Genomic DNA, 19,171 nt, shown 5'->3' on the forward strand with positions numbered 1-19,171 from the left:
CCCCACCTTGCACCACCCCACCATCCCAGAGTGTATACTATAGCGACACATGGTGAGGCTTTGCTCTCCCCCCACTCCATTCTCCCTCTCCTCTCTTCCCCTCCCCCCTCCTCCTTTCTCCCTTTCCTCTCTCTCCCCCACCCACTCTACCGTCTCCCCCCTTCCCTACCTCTTTCCCCCCCGTTCTCTCCCTCTCTTCTCCCTTCTCTTCCCTCTCTTCCCCCCCCCCTTCCCCCTTCCCTTTTCTCTCTCGACCTCCATCTCTGCCCCTTCCCTCCATCTCTCCTCCTTCCCTTCCATCTCCCCCACCCCTCTACCATCTCCCCCCTTCCCTTTTCTCTCTCCACTTCCATCTCTGCCCCTTCCCCTCCTTCCCTCCCCCTTTCCCTCCCTCTCTCCTTTCCCCTCACTCTCTTACTCTCTCTCTCCCCTCACCCCTCCCTCAATCTTCTCTTCCCTCTTCTCTCTCACCCCCCTCTTAATATTCCCGTCACAAAGCGACGGCGTTGCCCGGCAATGCCGGCTACTTTTGTGATGGTAAATAAACAAAGAAACACGGAAGCAATATAAAAAGCAAAGGGGAAATACCCCTGGTGCTCACCTGGTTGTATAAACAGTATACTGCACTGACTAAAGGTATTTTAAACCAATTTGAATGGTTTCTCGAAGACGGGGCAGTATGTAGAATCATACAAACATAATCGTAAGACTTTAAACAAACAAACAAAAAATACCTATTTTGAGGGGCAACCCCTACCCCCCCCACCCCTCCCATCCTGTATACTTCCTGAGACCCCAATTTTTCTAATGCCTTGAACAAACATTGGTACATCAGGGGTGATGAAGGTTGTGGTGAAGTTTCATTTAAATTGTGTATGTCGTTTCAGAGAAAAGAGCAAATACCTATTTTTGGGAGCAACCCCCCCAGTAGACCCCTCATGGCCCGATTTTCTTTTTAATGCCGTGAACAAACTTCGGTACATTACGGGTGATGAAGGTTGTAGAAAAGTTTCATCGAAATAGTTTGTGTAGTTTTAGACGAAAAAGCAAATTCCGATTTTGGGGGTCAAACCTGGACCCACTTTGACCCCAGGTAAACCCCCTTAGACCCCGATCTTTTTTAATGCCGTGAACAAACTTTAGTCACAACACAACAAATACTATTTGTGCCAAATTTGGTCGCAATCCCTTCAGCGGTTTCGGAGAAGAAGTTTCAAGTGTTTACGGACTGACTGACTCATTGACTAACTGAATGACGGGCTGACTGACTGACTGACCAATTGACTAACTGAATGACGGGCCAACGGACGGACTGACTGACTAATTGACTGACTGACTGGCTGACTGACTCATTGACTAACTGACTGACTGATTGATGGACTGACTGACTAATTGACTAACTGACTGATGGACTAATTGACTAACTGGCTGACTGACTAATTGACTAACTGACGGACTGACTGACTAATTGACTGACTGAGTGACTGACTAATTGACTAACTGACGGACTGACTGACTAATTGACTAACTGACGGACTGACTGACTAATTGACTAACTGATGGACTGACTGACATTGACTAACTGACTGACTGACTAATTGACTAACTGACTAACTAATTGACTGACTGACTGACGAATTGACTAACTGACTGACTAACTGATGGACTGATTGACTAATTGACGGACTGACTAATTGACTAACTGACGGACTGACTGACTGACTAATTGACTAACTGATGGACTGAGTGACTAATTGACTAACTAATTGACAGACTGACTGACTAATTGACGAACTGACTGACTAATTGACTAACTGACTGACTAATTGACTAACTGACTGACTAATTGACTAACTGACTGACTAATTGACTAACTGATGGACTGACTGACTAATTGACTAACTGACGGACTGACTAATTGACTAACTGACTAATTGACTAACTGACTGACGAATTGACTAACTGACTGACGGACTGACTGACTAATTGACTGACTGGCTGATTGAATAATTGACTGACTAATTGACTAACTGACTGACTAATTGACTAACTGACTGACTGATTAATTTAATTGACTGACTTGGCTGACTGAATAATTGACTGACTAATTGACTAGCTGACTGACTGACTAATTGACTAACTGACTGACGGGCTGACTAATTGATTGACTGGCTGACTGACTAATTGGCTGACTGACTGACTAATTGACTAACTGACTGACGGGCTGACTGACGGACGACGTGCCATCGCATCAGCTCACCTGAACTTCGTTCCAGGTGAGCTAAAACATAACTGGCCATCACACGTGCTGCGCGGGCGGATGGGCGGATCGGATGAAGAGTGCGTTTAATTGTGTTAACGCTCATTGGCGATTTCCGACCCCGTGGTACAGTCATAGACCTTGAATCGCGTGCCGGGACAATTCTTTGTTCCCTTTTGCTCATGTCAATCAATCAATAAGTCGTACTCACAGAGCGTGGATGTTTTTACGTCATTCATTTAGTCATTCAATCGTGGCATTCATTCATCTGTGAGTATCTTAGTGCGTGAAAAACAACGCTTTATTGTAATAAAGGCTGTTTAATCGAAGAACTATTTCGGATTTACTCAAATTTCCGACTGTGGTTTCCTTCGTTGAGTGACGACCCACGGTACACTCAGTCGCCGGGATCTGAGGTCTCACATCGACACGAGTCGCCGACAAGACCAGTACCTCTATATCCATGGCGGTACAGTAAGCGTTTGCTCAACCGTGGAACGTTTAACTCAACAGTTTTTTTCTCATTGATACCCTCAGCATCTATTTATATTTTTATTTGCATTCACTGACGGAAAGTGTGTATTTTGATCGCAGATGAATTGCCCTTCGCCGGCTCACGGAAGACGTTGAACAAAATGGCGGCCCGTGCGCGGAAGGGGGCGCTGTTCCGGCGATTTACCTGTCAAAACCGTCATGGCTGCCAAAGCTGTTCCGAGCTAGCGGCCGTTGGGCCGATCCTCCTTCCTCCTCTTCCTCCTTGGTCCTCCTCCGGTTTTTGTCCGTGAGAGCGACCCCGCCAGGGTGGCGTGATGAGGGAGCGGCAAAGGAAGAAGAAAAAGAAGAAGAAGAAGGGCCGGACATGGGCCGAGGCGGCTCGGATGGTGAGTTCGTTCTTTTACCATGAAGGATTCCCTTTTGTGGTTTAAGTACAATGTCTACGTGGAGTTGCCGGAAACGATCAATGTTAGTTAGGTAGTTAGTACCGCCCTGGACCGCACCAGCAAGATGGACTTCTTTAATGGTCTGCTTGTCACGCGTCCGGCGAGAGGCGATGTTTACAATTATGTGTACAGTGCCATCCGGCCACCGTGTCACAATTACCCTTCTCTGTCGCACACCTTCCTATTCTCGGTGATACGGTGTGAAAACCTTACCGGTCACGCTGTGTCGAAGGATTGTGAGTTGTCACCCTCCGTCACGTTCCCAGAGCTGTGTTCATGTCCTGACGATTGACGTTGCTTCTTCAACATATTGTGTAATAACTTTGTCCTTAAGGTTGCTCAGGTCGTACATCTTTCTCTGACGATGGGTTAACGTTGTAAATGTCTGCACCTCATAATCCACGCTTGTAGTACATGTTTGGTTAACAAGTTTTCATGATGGAGTCTTGTTTATCTTCTCCACCGATGCAGACCGAGCCTTTTTATACTTCTATATTCTTGATAACTCCTCACTAGTCTTACAATGTTTATTGCCCCCTACAATTTTCCTTGACTCACCGTGTCATTGCCCCATTTTTCCCTGCTACACTGTCACCCCCTGCCTCTCCTTTCCCCGCCACACCGTGTCACCCCCTGCCTCACCTTTCCCCGCCACACCGTGTCACCCCCTGCCTCACCTTTCCCCGCCACACCGTGTCACCCCTGCCTCTCCTTTCCCCGCCACACCGTGTCACCCCCTGCCTCACCTTTCCCCGCCACACCGTGTCACCCCCTGCCTCACCTTTCCCCACCACACCGTGTCACCCCCTGCCTCTCCTTTCCCCGCCACACCGTGTCACCCCCTGCCTCTCCTTTCCCCGCCACACCGTGTCACCCCCTGCCTCACCTTTCCCCGCCACACCGTGTCACCCCCTGCCTCACCTTTCCCCGCCACACCGTGTCACCCCCTGCCTCACCTTTCCCCACCACACCGTGTCACCCCCTGCCTCTCCTTTCCCCGCCACACCGTGTCACCCCCTGCCTCACCTTTCCCTGCCACACCTTGTCACCCCCTGCCTCACCTTTCCCCGCCACACCGTGTCACCCCCTGCCTCACCTTTCCCCGCCACACCGTGTCACCCCTGCCTCTCCTTTCCCTGCCACACCGTGTCACCCCCTGCCTCACCTTTCCCCGCCACACCGTGTCACCCCCTGCCTCACCTTTCCCCACCACACCGTGTCACCCCCTGCCTCTCCTTTCCCCGCCACACCGTGTCACCCCCTGCCTCACCTTTCCCCGCCACACCTTGTCACCCCTTGCCTCACCTTTCCCTGCCACACCTTGTCACCCCCTGCCTCACCTTTCCCCGCCACACCGTGTCACCCCTGCCTCACCTTTCCACGCCACACCGTGTCACCCCTTGCCTCACCTTTCCCCGCCACACCGTGTCACCCCCTGCCTCACCTTTCCCCACCACACCGTATCACCCCCTGCCTCACCTTTCCCCACCACACCGTATCACCCCCTGCCTCACCTTTCCCCGCCACACCATGTCACCCCTTGCCTCACCTTTCCCTGCCACACCTTGTCACCCCCTGCCTCACCTTTCCCCACCACACCGTGTCACCCCTGCCTCACCTTTCCACGCCACACCGTGTCACCCCTTGCCTCACCTTTCCCTGCCACACCGTGTCACCCCCTGCCTCACCTTTCCCCACCACACCGTATCACCCCCTACCTCACCTTTCCCCGCCACACCGTGTCACCCCCTGCCTCACCTTTTCCCGCCACACCATGTCACCCCTTGCCTCACCTTTCCCCGCCACACCGTGTCACCCCTGCACCACATTGCCCTGCTTCACCGTGTCACCCCTGCCCCACATTGCCCTGCTACACCATGTCACCCCTGCCCCACATTGCCCTGCTTCACCATGTCACCCACTGCCTCACTGCGCCCTGCTACACCGTGTCACCCCCTGCTTCACCTTTCCACGCCACACTGTGTCACCCCCTGCCTCACCTTTCTCCTCCACACCGTGTCACCCCTGCCCCACATTGCCCTGCTACACCATGTTACCCACTGCCTCACTGCTCCCTGCTCCCTGCTGCACTGTCACCCATGCCCCATATTGCTCTGCAACACCGTGTCACCCCTGCCCCCACATTGCCCTGCTACACCATGTCACCCACTGCCTCACTGCTCCCTGCTACACCGTATCACCCCTGCCCCACATTGCCCTGCTACACTGTGTCACCCCTGCCCCACATTGCCCTGCTACACTGTGTCACCCCTGCCCCACTTTGCCCTGCTACACCATGTCACCCACTGCCTCACTGCTCCCTGCTACACCGTGTCACCCTTGCCCCACATTGCCCTGCTACACCATGTCACCCACTGCCTCACTGCTCCCTGCTACAGTGCTACACCATGTCACCCTTGCCCCACATTGCCCTGCTACACTGTATCACTCCTGCCCCACATTTCCCTGCTACACCGTGTCACCCCTGCCCCACATTGCCCTGCTACACCATGTCACCCACTGCCTCACTGCTCCCTGCTACACCGTGTCACCCTTGCCCCACATTGCCCTGCTACACCGTATCACCCCTGCCCCACATTGCCCTGCTACACTGTGTCACCCCTTCCCCACTTTTCCCTGCTACATCATGTCACCCACTGCCTCACTGCTCCCTGCTACACCGTGTCACCCTTGCCCCACATTGCCCTGCTACACCGTATCACCCTTGCCCTACATTGCCCTGCTACACTGTCACCCCTTCCCCACTTTGCCCTGCTACATCATGTCACCCACTGCCTCACTGCTCCCTGCTACACTGTGTCACCCTTGCCCCACATTGCCCTGCTACACCATGTTACCCCTGCTCCACATTTACCTGCTACACCATGTCACCCACTGCCTCACTGCTCCCTGCTACACCGTGTCACCCCTGCGCCACATTGCCCTGCTACACCGTATAACCCCTGCCCCACATTGCCCTGCTACACTGTGTCACCCCTTCCCCACTTTGCCCTGCTACATCATGTCACCCACTGCCTCACTGCTCCCTGCTACACTGTGTCACCCTTGCCCCACATTGCCCTGCTACACCATGTCACCTCTGCCCCACATTTACCTGCTACACCATGTCACCCACTGCCTCACTGCTCTCTGCTACACCGTGTCACCCCTGCGCCTCATTGCCCTGCTACACCATGTCACCCCTGCCCCACATTGCCCTGCTACACCGTGTCACCCCTGCGCCACATTGCCCTGCTACACCGTGTCACCCCTGCCCCACATTGCCCTGCTACACCGTGTCACCCCTGCCCCACATTTCCCTGCTACACATTGTCACCACTGCCCCACATTGCCCTGCTACACCATGTCACCCACTGCCTCACTGCTCCCTGCTACACCGTGTCACCCCTGCGCCACATTGCCCTGCTACACCGTGTCACCCCTGCCCCACATTGCCCTGCTACACCATGTCACCCACTGCCTCACTGCTCCCTGCTGCACTGTCACTCATGCCCCATATTTCACTGCTGCACCATGTCACCCCCGTTGCACCACATTTCCCTGCTACACCATGTCACCCGCTGTCTCACTGCCCCTGCTGCACCATGTCACCCCATTCCCCACATTTCACTGCTCCCTGCTGCACCGTGTCACCCCCGTTGCACCACATTTCCTTGCTACACCGTGTCCTCCACTGCCTCACTGCTCCCTGCTGCACTGTCACCCCCTGCCTCATCTTTCCATGCCCCACGTTTTCATGCTGCACCGTGTCATTCCCTGCCCTATCTTTTCCCATCACACCCTGGCACACCCGTTGCACACCTTTCCTGGACACACCATGTCATGCCACCCCCACCTTTTCTCATCTTTTCCAGACACAGTGTGTCAATCTACCCGCCCCCAACCTCTCCCACATATTTTGGCACACCAATTCACCTCCCTCCCCTTTTACTCACCTTTCCTCAACAAATCATATCACCTCTTTTCCTACCTCTCCCAGACATAGAATGTACCCGTCTCCTCCCACACAACCTTTCTTAGACACTGTCACCCCAATCTTACATTTTGTGGACACACTGTTTCATGCCCTTCTCACCTCCCCCACCCCATTTTTTCTGTCCTCACCATGACACAATATTCTGATTGTTACATTACACCGTCATCCTGCACCAATATCACTGAACCATCTGCTGACTCTATTGCCCGGCTACCTGATTCGGAACAATTTATTTATGGCAAAATGTTTTTTCTGATCTTTTTGTTGTTTCAAAATGTTTTTGTTGTGCCCCATTCATGCCCCTTCCCTTTCTTCCATCTCCTCGCAAACTTCTGTTACCTCGAATGACAAAATAAAATAAATGGTCCTTTGTCAGTCTCCCATCCATGAAACACGTTATTTGTTCATAATGTTCTCCATCCTCGTGTCATTTGGTCGTTTGTCAAATGGAACCCAGCACAGGGTTACAGTTGTAGACAACATACAGTTATGCACAATATTTGGGATTTGAATCTGGGATCATCATTATCTTTGTGCCTAAATTGGGATACCAAACAAGGAGACCCCACTTTCCCTCTTTGTTGCTTGGCAAATCGTTCAGTGTTTTTGCGCGTGTCACACGGCCCCAAAAACAACCCGTACGGCCCCAAAAACATCCCAGACATTCTTGACCATCACACCAGCCGAGTACCATTGCCTCTGAGTCTCACTACGCCACATTGAACGTCGCATCCACCCTCTGAATGAGGGTTAATTTACTACAAACCATCTGACAGAATTGTGCAGTTGTGGCTTTCTGGTAGAGAACATCCCGGTTGGGCGGATCCAATCCGAAAGCCAGATGATGAGGAACAAACGGTTGTAATGAAACCCGAACGGAATAATATTCTCTTAAAATCTGGATGAATTTAACAGAGCACTCACCATGAGGTTTGTGTATTGCCAGAGATTATAGTTAGATGTAAAGTGGATTTATTAGTATTCTTATTATTATATAAAGACAAACACGTGACAAAATCGTTTTTTTATGTAATTCATTTCACCCACACAGTATGAAATGAAAATAGCTATTTATCACGTGTGACGTCAGCAGTGTTTCCATCATCAATATTGGATGAAGAAAAATTTATTTTGGTCTGAAAATTTAATGACTTGCTTACAAGCTCGAGGGCCGTCGTTTTATAATTCAAAATGTCCTAAATAATGGTTTTGGCTCGCTGTTTAAAACTGTTGTCATCTTGTTGACCTTTTAACATCACCTGTAATGACGGGAAGACAATTTTTTTTTGTCTAACCGGAGGTTGGTTATGTAAAAATTTGTCCTCATCTTCATCTTGGCCTGGGTACGCGTACGTCGCACACTTGAATCTTGAGTTGCGGTCCTTCCACTTTTCTCCAATCTTCTCCACTCTGTTCCATATCTCGATTGTTCAGTGTGATTGACGTCATCGTTTGGGTTTCAAAAATTACTTTATGATACTATAATATCCATAGATTTGACGTGCTTTGAAGCACCAATCAAATACATCCATACTGTTGTGTGCCTTGATGGAAAAACAATAGGCGGCATCTTGTGTGACAAAAAAACGATGCGCTTGGAGTGGATGTAAAATAGACCACTAGTCATCTTGGAGTGGATGTAAAATAGACGACTAGTCATCTTGGAGTGGATGTAAAATAGACGACTAGTCATCTTGGAGTGGATGTAAAATAGACAACTAGTCATCTTGGAGTGGATGTAAAATAGACGACTAGTCATCTTGGAGTGGATGTAAAATAGACGACTAGTCATCTTGGAGTGGATGTAAAATAGACGACTAGTCATCTTGGAGTGGATGTAAAATAGACGACTAGTCATCTTGGAGTGGATGTAAAATAGACCACTAGTCATCTTGGAGTGGATGTAAAATAGACGACTAGTCATCTTGGAGTGGATGTAAAATAGACGACGTCATCTTGGAGTGGATGTAAAATAGACCACTAGTCATCTTGGAGTGGATGTAAAATAGACGACGTCATCTTGGAGTGGATGTAAAATAGACAACTAGTCATCTTGGAGTGGATGTAAAATAGACCACTAGTCATCTTGGAGTGGATGTAAAATAGACAACTAGTCATCTTGGAGTGGATGTAAAATAGACCACTAGTCATCTTGGAGTGGATGTAAAATAGACGACTAGTCATCTTGGAGTGGATGTAAAATAGACCACTAGTCATCTTGGAGTGGATGTAAAATAGACGACTAGTCATCTTGGAGTGGATGTAAAATAGACCACTAGTCATCTTGGAGTGGATGTAAAATAGACGACTAGTCATCTTGGAGTGGATGTAAAATAGACGACTAGTCATCTTGGAGTGGATGTAAAATAGACGACTAGTCATCTTGGAGTGGATGTAAAATAGACGACTCGTCATCTTGGAGTGGATGTAAAATAGACGACTAGTCATCTTGGAGTGGATGTAAAATAGACCACTAGTCATCTTGGAGTGGATGTAAAATAGATGACGAGTCATCTTGGAGTGGATGTAAAATAGACGACTAGTCATTTTGGAGTGGATGTAAAATAGACCACTAGTCATCTTGGAGTGGATGTAAAATAGACCACCAGTCATCTTGGAGTGGATGTAAAATAGACCACTAGTCATCTTGGAGTGGATGTAAAATAGACCACTAGTCATCTTGGAGTGGATGTAAAATAGACCACTAGTCATCTTGGAGTGGATGTAAAATAGACAACTAGTCATCTTGGAGTGGATGTAAAATAGACCACTAGTCATCTTGGAGTGGATGTAAAATAGACGACTCGTCATCTTGGAGTGGATGTAAAATAGACCACTAGTCATCTTGGAGTGGATGTAAAATAGACCACTAGTCATCTTGGAGTGGATGTAAAATAGACCACTAGTCATCTTGGAGTGGATGTAAAATAGACCACTAGTCATCTTGGAGTGGATGTAAAATAGACCACTAGTCATCTTGGAGTGGATGTAAAATAGACCACTAGTCATCTTGGAGTGGATGTAAAATAGACAACTAGTCATCTTGGAGTGGATGTAAAATAGACCACTAGTCATCTTGGAGTGGATGTAAAATAGACGACTAGTCATCTTGGAGTGGATGTAAAATAGACCACTAGTCATCTTGGAGTGGATGTAAAATAGACGACTAGTCATCTTGGAGTGGATGTAAAATAGACGACTAGTCATCTTGGAGTGGATGTAAAATAGACGACTAGTCATCTTGGAGTGGATGTAAAATAGACGACTAGTCATCTTGGAGTGGATGTAAAATAGACGACTAGTCATCTTGGAGTGGATGTAAAATAGACGACTAGTCATCTTGGAGTGTAGCAAAACCAGGTGGGTTGATTCAGTCAGTCGTACTTCTGAGGTCGGTAAATTGAGGACCAGCTCACTGGAAATGGGGCACAGCATCAGCGGCACAGCAGCGTTCTTAGCGATGATGCAACACGCAGCTACAGGCTGCATACAAAATGCTGACCTGAGAGGATCACCAAGATGGTTACACACATGGTCGTACAGATTAGTACAGGAGACACAACACAGGACGGTTGGACATGACAAACAGAGCAATTGAGCTAGGGGGAATTGCCATCACTTCCCAGGGCACTCTGGGTACCGGCGACATCAAAACAATGGCGCCGCCTTTCTCACTGCACTCAGCAGGGCATTTCCTAAGGAGGAATTTCCTCCTCTCCATGGATGCCAACCTATCGTTGTTTGTCTGTGCTCTTATCCTTTTAAATGCTGAACATCAAGCAAGGAAGCAACACGTACCATTTAAAAAGAAAAATCTTCGGTATGATTCTTAAGGGTCATCTATTGGATTTGTGGATTTTGGTTGGGAAGATAAAGTAATTTGAATTTGGATAACCTGCTAACTCACTCGGTTGTGATGATCCCCGTGGAGCCCCCTGCCTCTCCCATGTAAGAGGAGTATCATAAAAGTCGGATCAAATTGGTGGCATATCAGCGTTGGTATCTTGCTGGTGGAATGTACCTTTGTATCTATCGACCATCAGTTATGACCCTTATGATGACGACATTCAAATGTTAAATACGTATTGATCACCAACATTTCCCACACATGTCAACCCATTCCCATCCCTTCAACTCAAACTTTTCCGTTTTAATTCAAATCCTTTTCACATGACTTCAGTGACTATCTCTCACTTTCTGGTAAGAAGTTCTGTAAAACTTTGTTGACTATTTTGGACAATCTTTCGATGAACTGTTTGTGTCCATCGCTGATCACATGACCATTGCCAATGTGGTATGAGCTAAGGAAATATAAATTTTGGATCTATAAATTGTCTAATGCTTATTTTACAGTAAGAGGTGCATCACTTTTGGTACTTGACTAATCTGAATTCCTTTGCTCTTCGTCTTTGTTTCAAATTGAGTAGAACATATAATACGATATACGTTCTCCGGTGTCTCCCCATGTATAGGTACTGACAAAGTACCCGCACCCTATGAGCCACAAGGAAATCCTGCAGGTGATCAAACGAGAAGGTCTCAAGGAGATCAGGTATTCTTTTTACAGCCCTTCCTTTATCTCGTTTTTATGTTCACGATTCCTAAGAGCCTCATGGGGCCCTTACAATGGTTATACTGTGTGAGCCATTGCTCTATTACTGGGTTTCAACCCCTGTAATTCTGTTGCTAAGAAACGAAATCGAACAAATATTTACAGGATGTAGGTACCTATTTCAAGTTTTTGTGGAAATTTTTAATTGAATTCAGAAGTGTACAAAATTAGTTATGAACTTTGACGTGATTTCCATCATTTTCAAGCAATGTGCATCCTTTCACGATACTCCAAGACCAATTTCTGTCGCATTCTGACAGTAATTTCTCCAAAAGCTGCTTGAATCCGCTCTTTCAGGTCTTGAATGTTCGCTGGTTGAGTTGCATAAACCTTGCCCTTAAGAAAGCCCCACAAGAAGAAATTGCACGGGCTGAGGTCTGGTGAACGAGGGGGCCAGGTGGCAGTTTTGATTTGATGCGATACCTGTAAAAATTGAACTCTGTCATGAGCATTCGACCAACTACCATCCTGCCACTAACTAGCAGTTTCACTTTCCAAATAACTATTTTGAACAAAATTGCATTTACATCTCTCTGATTCCGATGTACAGGGAGTCCCTGCAATAAGTATATGTGCTATCCATCATTTCGCGTCCATGTCCATAATTTACTTTGAAACATTTTCACTATACATCCAACAATTCCCACACCAATATCCATTGGATGGAAGACCAGTCACCAGGTGTCCTACCCACTGCACTGCGTCCAGATTTGCATAGCAGATTCTCAGCATTCCACCCCCCAATGCACTGCGTCTTCTCCCTGTCGGAGTCTATCTCACGATGTGCATTGTTTGACTTGTCATTGCCATGGACTGTGCAGTACTGTACTGTATTTTATCTGTGTATACTGCACCGCAGTAATCATTGAACCATGAGTGGTAAATGAAGTGGTAACGAAAGGGTGAACCTGCCTGTAAGCGGCAATGCAGTAGTTCGACTCTGGATGTCAAATTAGACATAATGAAATGAAATGAGAATGGTGCACGACCAGCTGATGTCACTCACTATCTTGGTTTGCCGACTGCGACTGTTGAAACTATTTTAAAGAACACCGACGAGGGCCATGGAGACGGCATGGTGTGCCAGTTGGGTAACGCAGCAGATTCTGCAGGCATGGACAAAGTGGCCGTTACGGCCGTTGTGGGAGTGGTGACCACGAGAGCTCTTCCTGAGTTCCCGTGTGGACACCACTGGGGATCGCAGCACAAGTGTCGGGATTTGCGGTATGAGTGTGGGTGCTGGCACAACGGCTGGAGCCGAGGTCCGTGGGGGAAACCACGTGGTTTAATGGGAAGGATGATTTAGAGGGTGAAGGACTGATGCAAACAGCTTGACAGAGAGGATTAGAAATGTTCAAGGTGCAAGACTGTTAAATTATCATTATAAAATAGTTAAAGATATGGTGAATGAATGATCATTTTAAGGCCATTTTCCCCGCCAGAGCGGGGGTTAGCCTTGCGGGCCCCATGACAATCATGGTTCCCTGTTTGAGGCAATGTTTTTATGGCCGGATGCCCTTCCTGACGCCAACCCTTGGTCGCGCTCTTACGATGCGCAGGGATACGGTGTACCTATTCTAAACCGGGGTACACACCGGGATCATTCATCCCAGCAAGCTGGTACTCGATTTGCCCACCTCGGAAGGATGACAGGCGGAGTCAACGCCCCTGGTGTTAATTCAGCGATCGACCGGGATTCGAACTCAGGATCCTAGGATCCCAAGCCGGCACCCTAACCGCTAAGCCAACACCAGGCTCAGTTAAAGATATGGTAAGTAAGATAAAAAGATGTTTGAACTTTGGATCTTAAAATCTGTGTTTTTTCGACAAAGTCGCCGGAGGCGTTTTTTTTTGGTCATCCAGTCCATCTGTCCATCCGTGATAGGTTTTTGTGACTGCGATAAATTGAGAATGGCCCAAGGGATCTAAGTCACACTTAGATAAAGGATGTACTATGATATAAAGACCAACTGATTCGATATTTTGGGGTCACGAGGTCAAAGGTCAGAGTCTGCAATAGGTTTGCGTTTCCGCGATAACTTAAGAACGGCTGAAGGGATGGATTCAAGTCAAACTTGGTCCAAGCATGTACGATTATGGCAAGATGAACTGATTCGATTATGGGATCAAGAGGTCAATGGTCAGAGGTGCTGTTCGGTAAAAATGTGTCCATTTTCTTGGTCTTCCTCTGCACCCAAAAGGGAGATTATAATTATGTAATGATTTATTTTCATTCTTCCAACACATCTGAATAAGCATGCAATCAGACAGGATTGAATTAACAATTTACCGCATACCATATTACCATATTACCGTATTGAATTTAACCGCATACCGCAGCAAAACATACCGCATATCACAACATACCAATAACAACAACGGGTACTGCATATCAAAAACATACCGCATATCACACACAACAACATACAACATACATACTGCAAACATACCGCAATTAAAGGCATAACGCATATCACAGAAACCGCAGCAAAATGAAGTGTACTGCACTGGTAAAGGTTTACACTGATGAGTGTCCAATTTGAGGTGTACAGAATGGGTGAGAGAAGAAACACATTGGTAGTGACGGAACACAGAAATTTGAAAGAAATGGAAGAAGGAAAGTGATGCACAGAAATGAGAGGCACACCATTCACGACAGATGTGCACTACCCCCCTGGCACAGATGTGCACTACACAAGAGAGTAGAGAATTAGAAAAGATAACAATTGTGATTGAAAAAATAGAAAGAGCTTGAGAAGATTGATTGATTGAGTGCTCCGCTTGAAGGCAGGTGTTCGGCTGCTTGGCAAAGGTGATACTGGGTGCTTTGCCATTGCCTTCCCAGCAATTTGTAAAGGCAGGAATTTGTGATTTGTTCACGATGCCGGTGATAACTCACCTACTCTTGGCGAAGGACACTGCTGGGTCCTTAACATACACCAACTAATGATAGGGGATGGAACACACACTAATGAATCACCCTGCCTGTGAATCATCGGCATGACAGTATGTCTATCTATCCTTGCCTGGTACTGTGCCGGGGTGTCGGTTATGCCGGCCCAGTGTGCATGTGATTAGCACTGTGGCTCTTGCACTTTATCATCAAACTTTCCCTGAATCTATGATGGTGATGAGATGATTTTAAAAGTTCATTATTCTGTTGATGCAGCATACCATAATATATGTCCACAAAGTCAATTTAGAGTTAGGGAGAGAAAAAGAAATGAAGATGGGCAAAGAAATGCAAGAAATAGAGGGGGAGTGATGAAAGTCAAGTGCTGGATAAACAGATGGAAAAATATTGACAGTGATCATGAGGAACTAGTGCAGAAAATAAATAATTATAAAGAGAAAAATAACAATGAAATAGAGCCAAGACTGCATTTAAATTGTATTTGGCCATCCAGAAAAAGGTCTTTCTCCCATGTTGATGTTTTTATCATATTTTGCCACCAAAACACCATTCAATCATGTCATATTCATTATTTTCTCACAGAATGGAACCGACCGATTTGTGATGAATGGAAACAAAATGGCGTACTCCGCCAACGTGACCAGAATTTCCGGCCACATCATATCGTAATTCTGTATGTGCAGGGACTCTACACACCCCTTCCCCTTCCTCCTCCGACCCCACACTCTGCCTCCTCCCACCCCTCCACCTGCCTCCTCTCACCCTACCCTCCCTCCTTCTAAACTCCCACCCATTACCTTCCCTCATCCCACCCCCCCCTTCTGCCTCCTCCCACCCCTCCACCTGCCTCCTCCCACACTACTCTCCCTCCCTCTGAACTCTCACCCATACCCTCCCTCATCCCACCCCTCCACCTGCCTCCTTCCACCCCACCCCCTCCCTCTGGACTCTCACCCCTTCCTTGCGACAGGCGGTGACCCTTGTGTTTCTAAGTTATGATGAACTATGAGAAAATGACTGTTTAAATCCCCGAGTAAGATGTATCATGGTAAAAAATGTGATCCTATAATGTTTTGGCATGATTATCCTTGGGAGCTCAGAGGAGTAGCGTCACAAACAGACGTCTCATTTGCTTTTAATATGGAAGATAATATTGCTCCAAGCTCCTAATTAAATAACATCCTAAATGAAAGCAGATTGCACAAAAAGGTGAACCAATTCAAACCTGATCTTGACAACTTGGATTGAGTGTTGGCTTAGTGGTTAGGGTGCCGGCTTGGGATCCTCGGATCCTGGGTTCGAATCCCGGTCGATCGCTGAATTAACGCCAGGGGGGTTGACTCAGCCTGTCATCCTTCAGAGGTCGGCAAATTGAGTACCTGTTCACTGATAATTCCCTGTGTGTCGCAAGAGGCGACTAACAGGGTTGGCGGCAGGAAGAGCATCCGGCCACAAAACATTGCTTCAAAAAGGGGACCAAGGTGCCCGAAAAAGGCCAATCCCTGCTCTGCAGGAAAAAATGGCCTCGAAAGGTGGTCTTGACAACTTGGATTGAGTGCGCACTCTAACCTCTCAGCCACCCTGTCGTGGTGTGGGGATTCATTGCTTTGTAGCCACTGAAAACGTTTTTCAATTTCCTCTTGAACTCATAGTTTGTGCTGTTGTTTGACTCATCCTGATCCTCTAATTAGGTTTACTCCATGAAATGGAGGGTAACCTATTATTACTGCTATAGTTTTTCTTATTAGGTTTACTCCATGAAATGGAGGGTAACCTATTATTATTCCCATAGTTTTTCTTATTATTATTCTTCCACCCTATTTTGCACCTCCGAAAACTTTAAAATTAAGTTTCTCAGCAACCGCTGGTCGGATTGACAGGAAATTTTCATCAAATGATCGGCTCGGCTCGTATAATTTTTTAATGCTAATTACGACGTCATAGGTCATGTGGTATTGGCGCCATCTTGAAACACCTTCAACTTTGCCCCTCTATATCTCAAACGGCTCAATGGAAAAATTGGAGTAATGGCTCATTCTAAAGAACTCTGCAATGGGACCAAAAAATGTGTTTATTTAGTATATCAAAAATGCTAACCTTTTAAGAGGTTAGAATTCGTCAAACGCATCTTTGCTCCCACGAAAATTATATATTTTTTCCCAGATCCTTTGTTTAAAAAATCTCTGAATGAAATTTTGTTCGAAGTCATACGTCGAATGGTTCAGCCGCCATATTGTTTTTCGTGAAGAACACGAAAACCCCTTTTTCATCCGCAACGGCTGAACAGATCAAGCCCAAACTTGGCATGCGTAATTGCATACCCATGACGAACAAAAAAGTCAGTGAGCATGACGTCATGCGTCACATGGTTTTGGAGTTATGACGTTTTTAAGCATAAACTAGAAATGCTATCTTCTCCATAATTTGTGAAGATATCGAGTGGAAACTTTACATAAATGTTCCCGGGGGGGGGGGGGGGGGGGGGAGTTTAAATCACACTTGAGACGTTTTGATAAGTCAAGTGGTTTGGCCGCAATAAATTAATTGAAGGAAAATCCTAAAAAGCTTCTAACTCTTGAGCCACTGCATTTATCGACTTGAATTTTTAAAGCAAGGTAGCTCCCATCAAGCGGAACAAGTGTGTAGAATTTCAACATGATTGGTTGTACAGTCTCGAAGCTAGAAGTCTTTATTGTTGAAAGAAGAAGAAACACAACATTTTTTCTTAGCAGGCCATGTGACTCAATGTGCTACTGCCATTTTTCAGAATTATTAGGTTTTCTTTAAAACCATTTTCTCTGCAATAATTGGACCGATTGAGAGCAAATTTTCACCATAGGAGGGACTCGGTCTGTAGAATATTTTAATGGTAATTATGACGTCTTAGGTCACGTGGTTTGGCCGCCATATTGTTTTGAGTGAAAAGTTTAAAAAAAACACTAAAATCCAATTTTCTCCAAAACGCCTGAACAGATCGAGGCCAAACTTTGCAGGCAAAATCGCATACCCATGATGAAAACAAAGTCAGCGAGCATGACGTCATGCATCACATGGTTTCAGAGTTATGACGTTTTAAAGCATGAACCTTTAAAACCTAGCTCCTCCCTCATTTGTGATCCAATCGAGGGGAAACCTCACAGATGTGTTCAGCATATCAGTCTACTAAAATGACCTTTTGGAATTTGCGATAGGTTACGTGGTTTGGCAGATGGCATTGATTAAACGGAAAAAAAAATTATATCTCTTGAGCCGCTTCATTGATCGACGTGAAACTTCATACTATAGTAGAAGTCATGAAGAGTAACAAGTGTGCAAAATTTCAAGATTGGATGTACAGTCTGGAAGCTATAAGTTGTTATTCCGTGAAGAAGAAGAGTCTTCGAGTGTGGGTAATTAATTATTTATCACAAGTACAGACGTAAAGAGGTGCAGGCATCGTTCAACACGATCTCACGGGGTAATTTGAACCTCAAATAAAATTCTAATTCCAGATTTGTCAATGGCTGGGGTATATTAACACACGAATGAAACGGATTTCGCAAAATTCCGACTATTTTTGAGCCGATCGCATTCCACACAGAGAAGCCACAAGGTGTCATTGGGTGAAGATGAAGAAACACTCGCTTGGCCTTCCCAGGCCACATCAATCATTCTGTCTCTGCGATGTTCAGGGTTATGTTCTATAAAAATCGCTTTTTCTGCAGTCATTGCACGGATTGACAGGGAATTTTCACCACAGGTGCGCCTGTGAATTAAGAATGTTTTCAGGATAATTATGATGTCTCATGTCACGTGGTACGGCTGCCATCTTGGGAAAACCGAAAAACTTTACATCTCTATATCTCCAAAAGTCCTGCGTAGAAAAGATTGAGACATATCTCATTGTAAAGAATTATCCATTGAGAATAAGCCTTGTGAATGATGATGTCATATGTGCCTCCATTATGATGTCATAATTCGACAAGTACAAAACTTCATCCGATCAGGATGAAATTTCTTGAGCATCATCAAGGGATAAATTGATGGAGAAAAATAATAATGTGCAAGCGGGGTTGTTATAAAGTATGGGGATGTGTGTGTAATGATGTTTGAGGTTTGTTTGAGGTTTACAATTTATGTTTGAGGTTTACAATTTTATTATGTTTGAGGTTTACAATTTAAATAAAGTTGAATATGGGATGTTGTGAAATTAACATCATTTACAACAATCCTTTAAATTATTTAAGTTTAGGGACAACTGATACTGTACAATTAATTGTGTGTGTGTGTGTGTGTGTGTGTGTGTGTGTGTGTGTGTGTGTGTGTGTGTGTGTGTGTGTGTGTGTGTGTGTGTGTGTGTGTGTGTGTGTGTGTGGGGGGGGGGGGGGGGGGGGGGGGGGATGGATGATATAATTGTGAGGAACAGAAATGAAAAAACGAGGTGTGTGTGTCGGTGGGGGTAGGGAGG

General features: G+C 46.3%; 1 protein-coding gene across 3 annotated transcripts in view; it reads left to right on the forward strand.

The window, feature by feature from the left end:
- The first annotated feature begins 2,432 nt into the window (after positions 1–2,432).
- Positions 2,433–19,171, forward strand: part of ASXL2 (ASXL transcriptional regulator 2) — a 121,767-nt gene continuing 105,028 nt past the window's right edge. The window contains exons 1-3 of one of the 3 annotated variants that reach the window (XM_068130963.2): positions 2,433–2,530; positions 2,855–3,141; positions 11,671–11,750. In XM_068130963.2, the coding sequence (XP_067987064.2) occupies positions 3,070–3,141; positions 11,671–11,750 (152 nt within the window). In that variant the 5' untranslated portion in view covers positions 2,433–2,530; positions 2,855–3,069. Of the gene's footprint in view, positions 2,730–2,854; positions 3,142–11,670; positions 11,751–19,171 lie in introns of all 3 variants that reach the window. The other 2 variants (XM_068130964.2, XM_068130961.2) reach the window with 2 other exon arrangements.

Source organism: Myxine glutinosa, chromosome 11 (assembly GCF_964187855.1).
Source record: "Myxine glutinosa chromosome 11, kmMyxGlut1.1, whole genome shotgun sequence".
Taxonomy (NCBI): Eukaryota; Metazoa; Chordata; class Myxini; order Myxiniformes; family Myxinidae; genus Myxine; species Myxine glutinosa.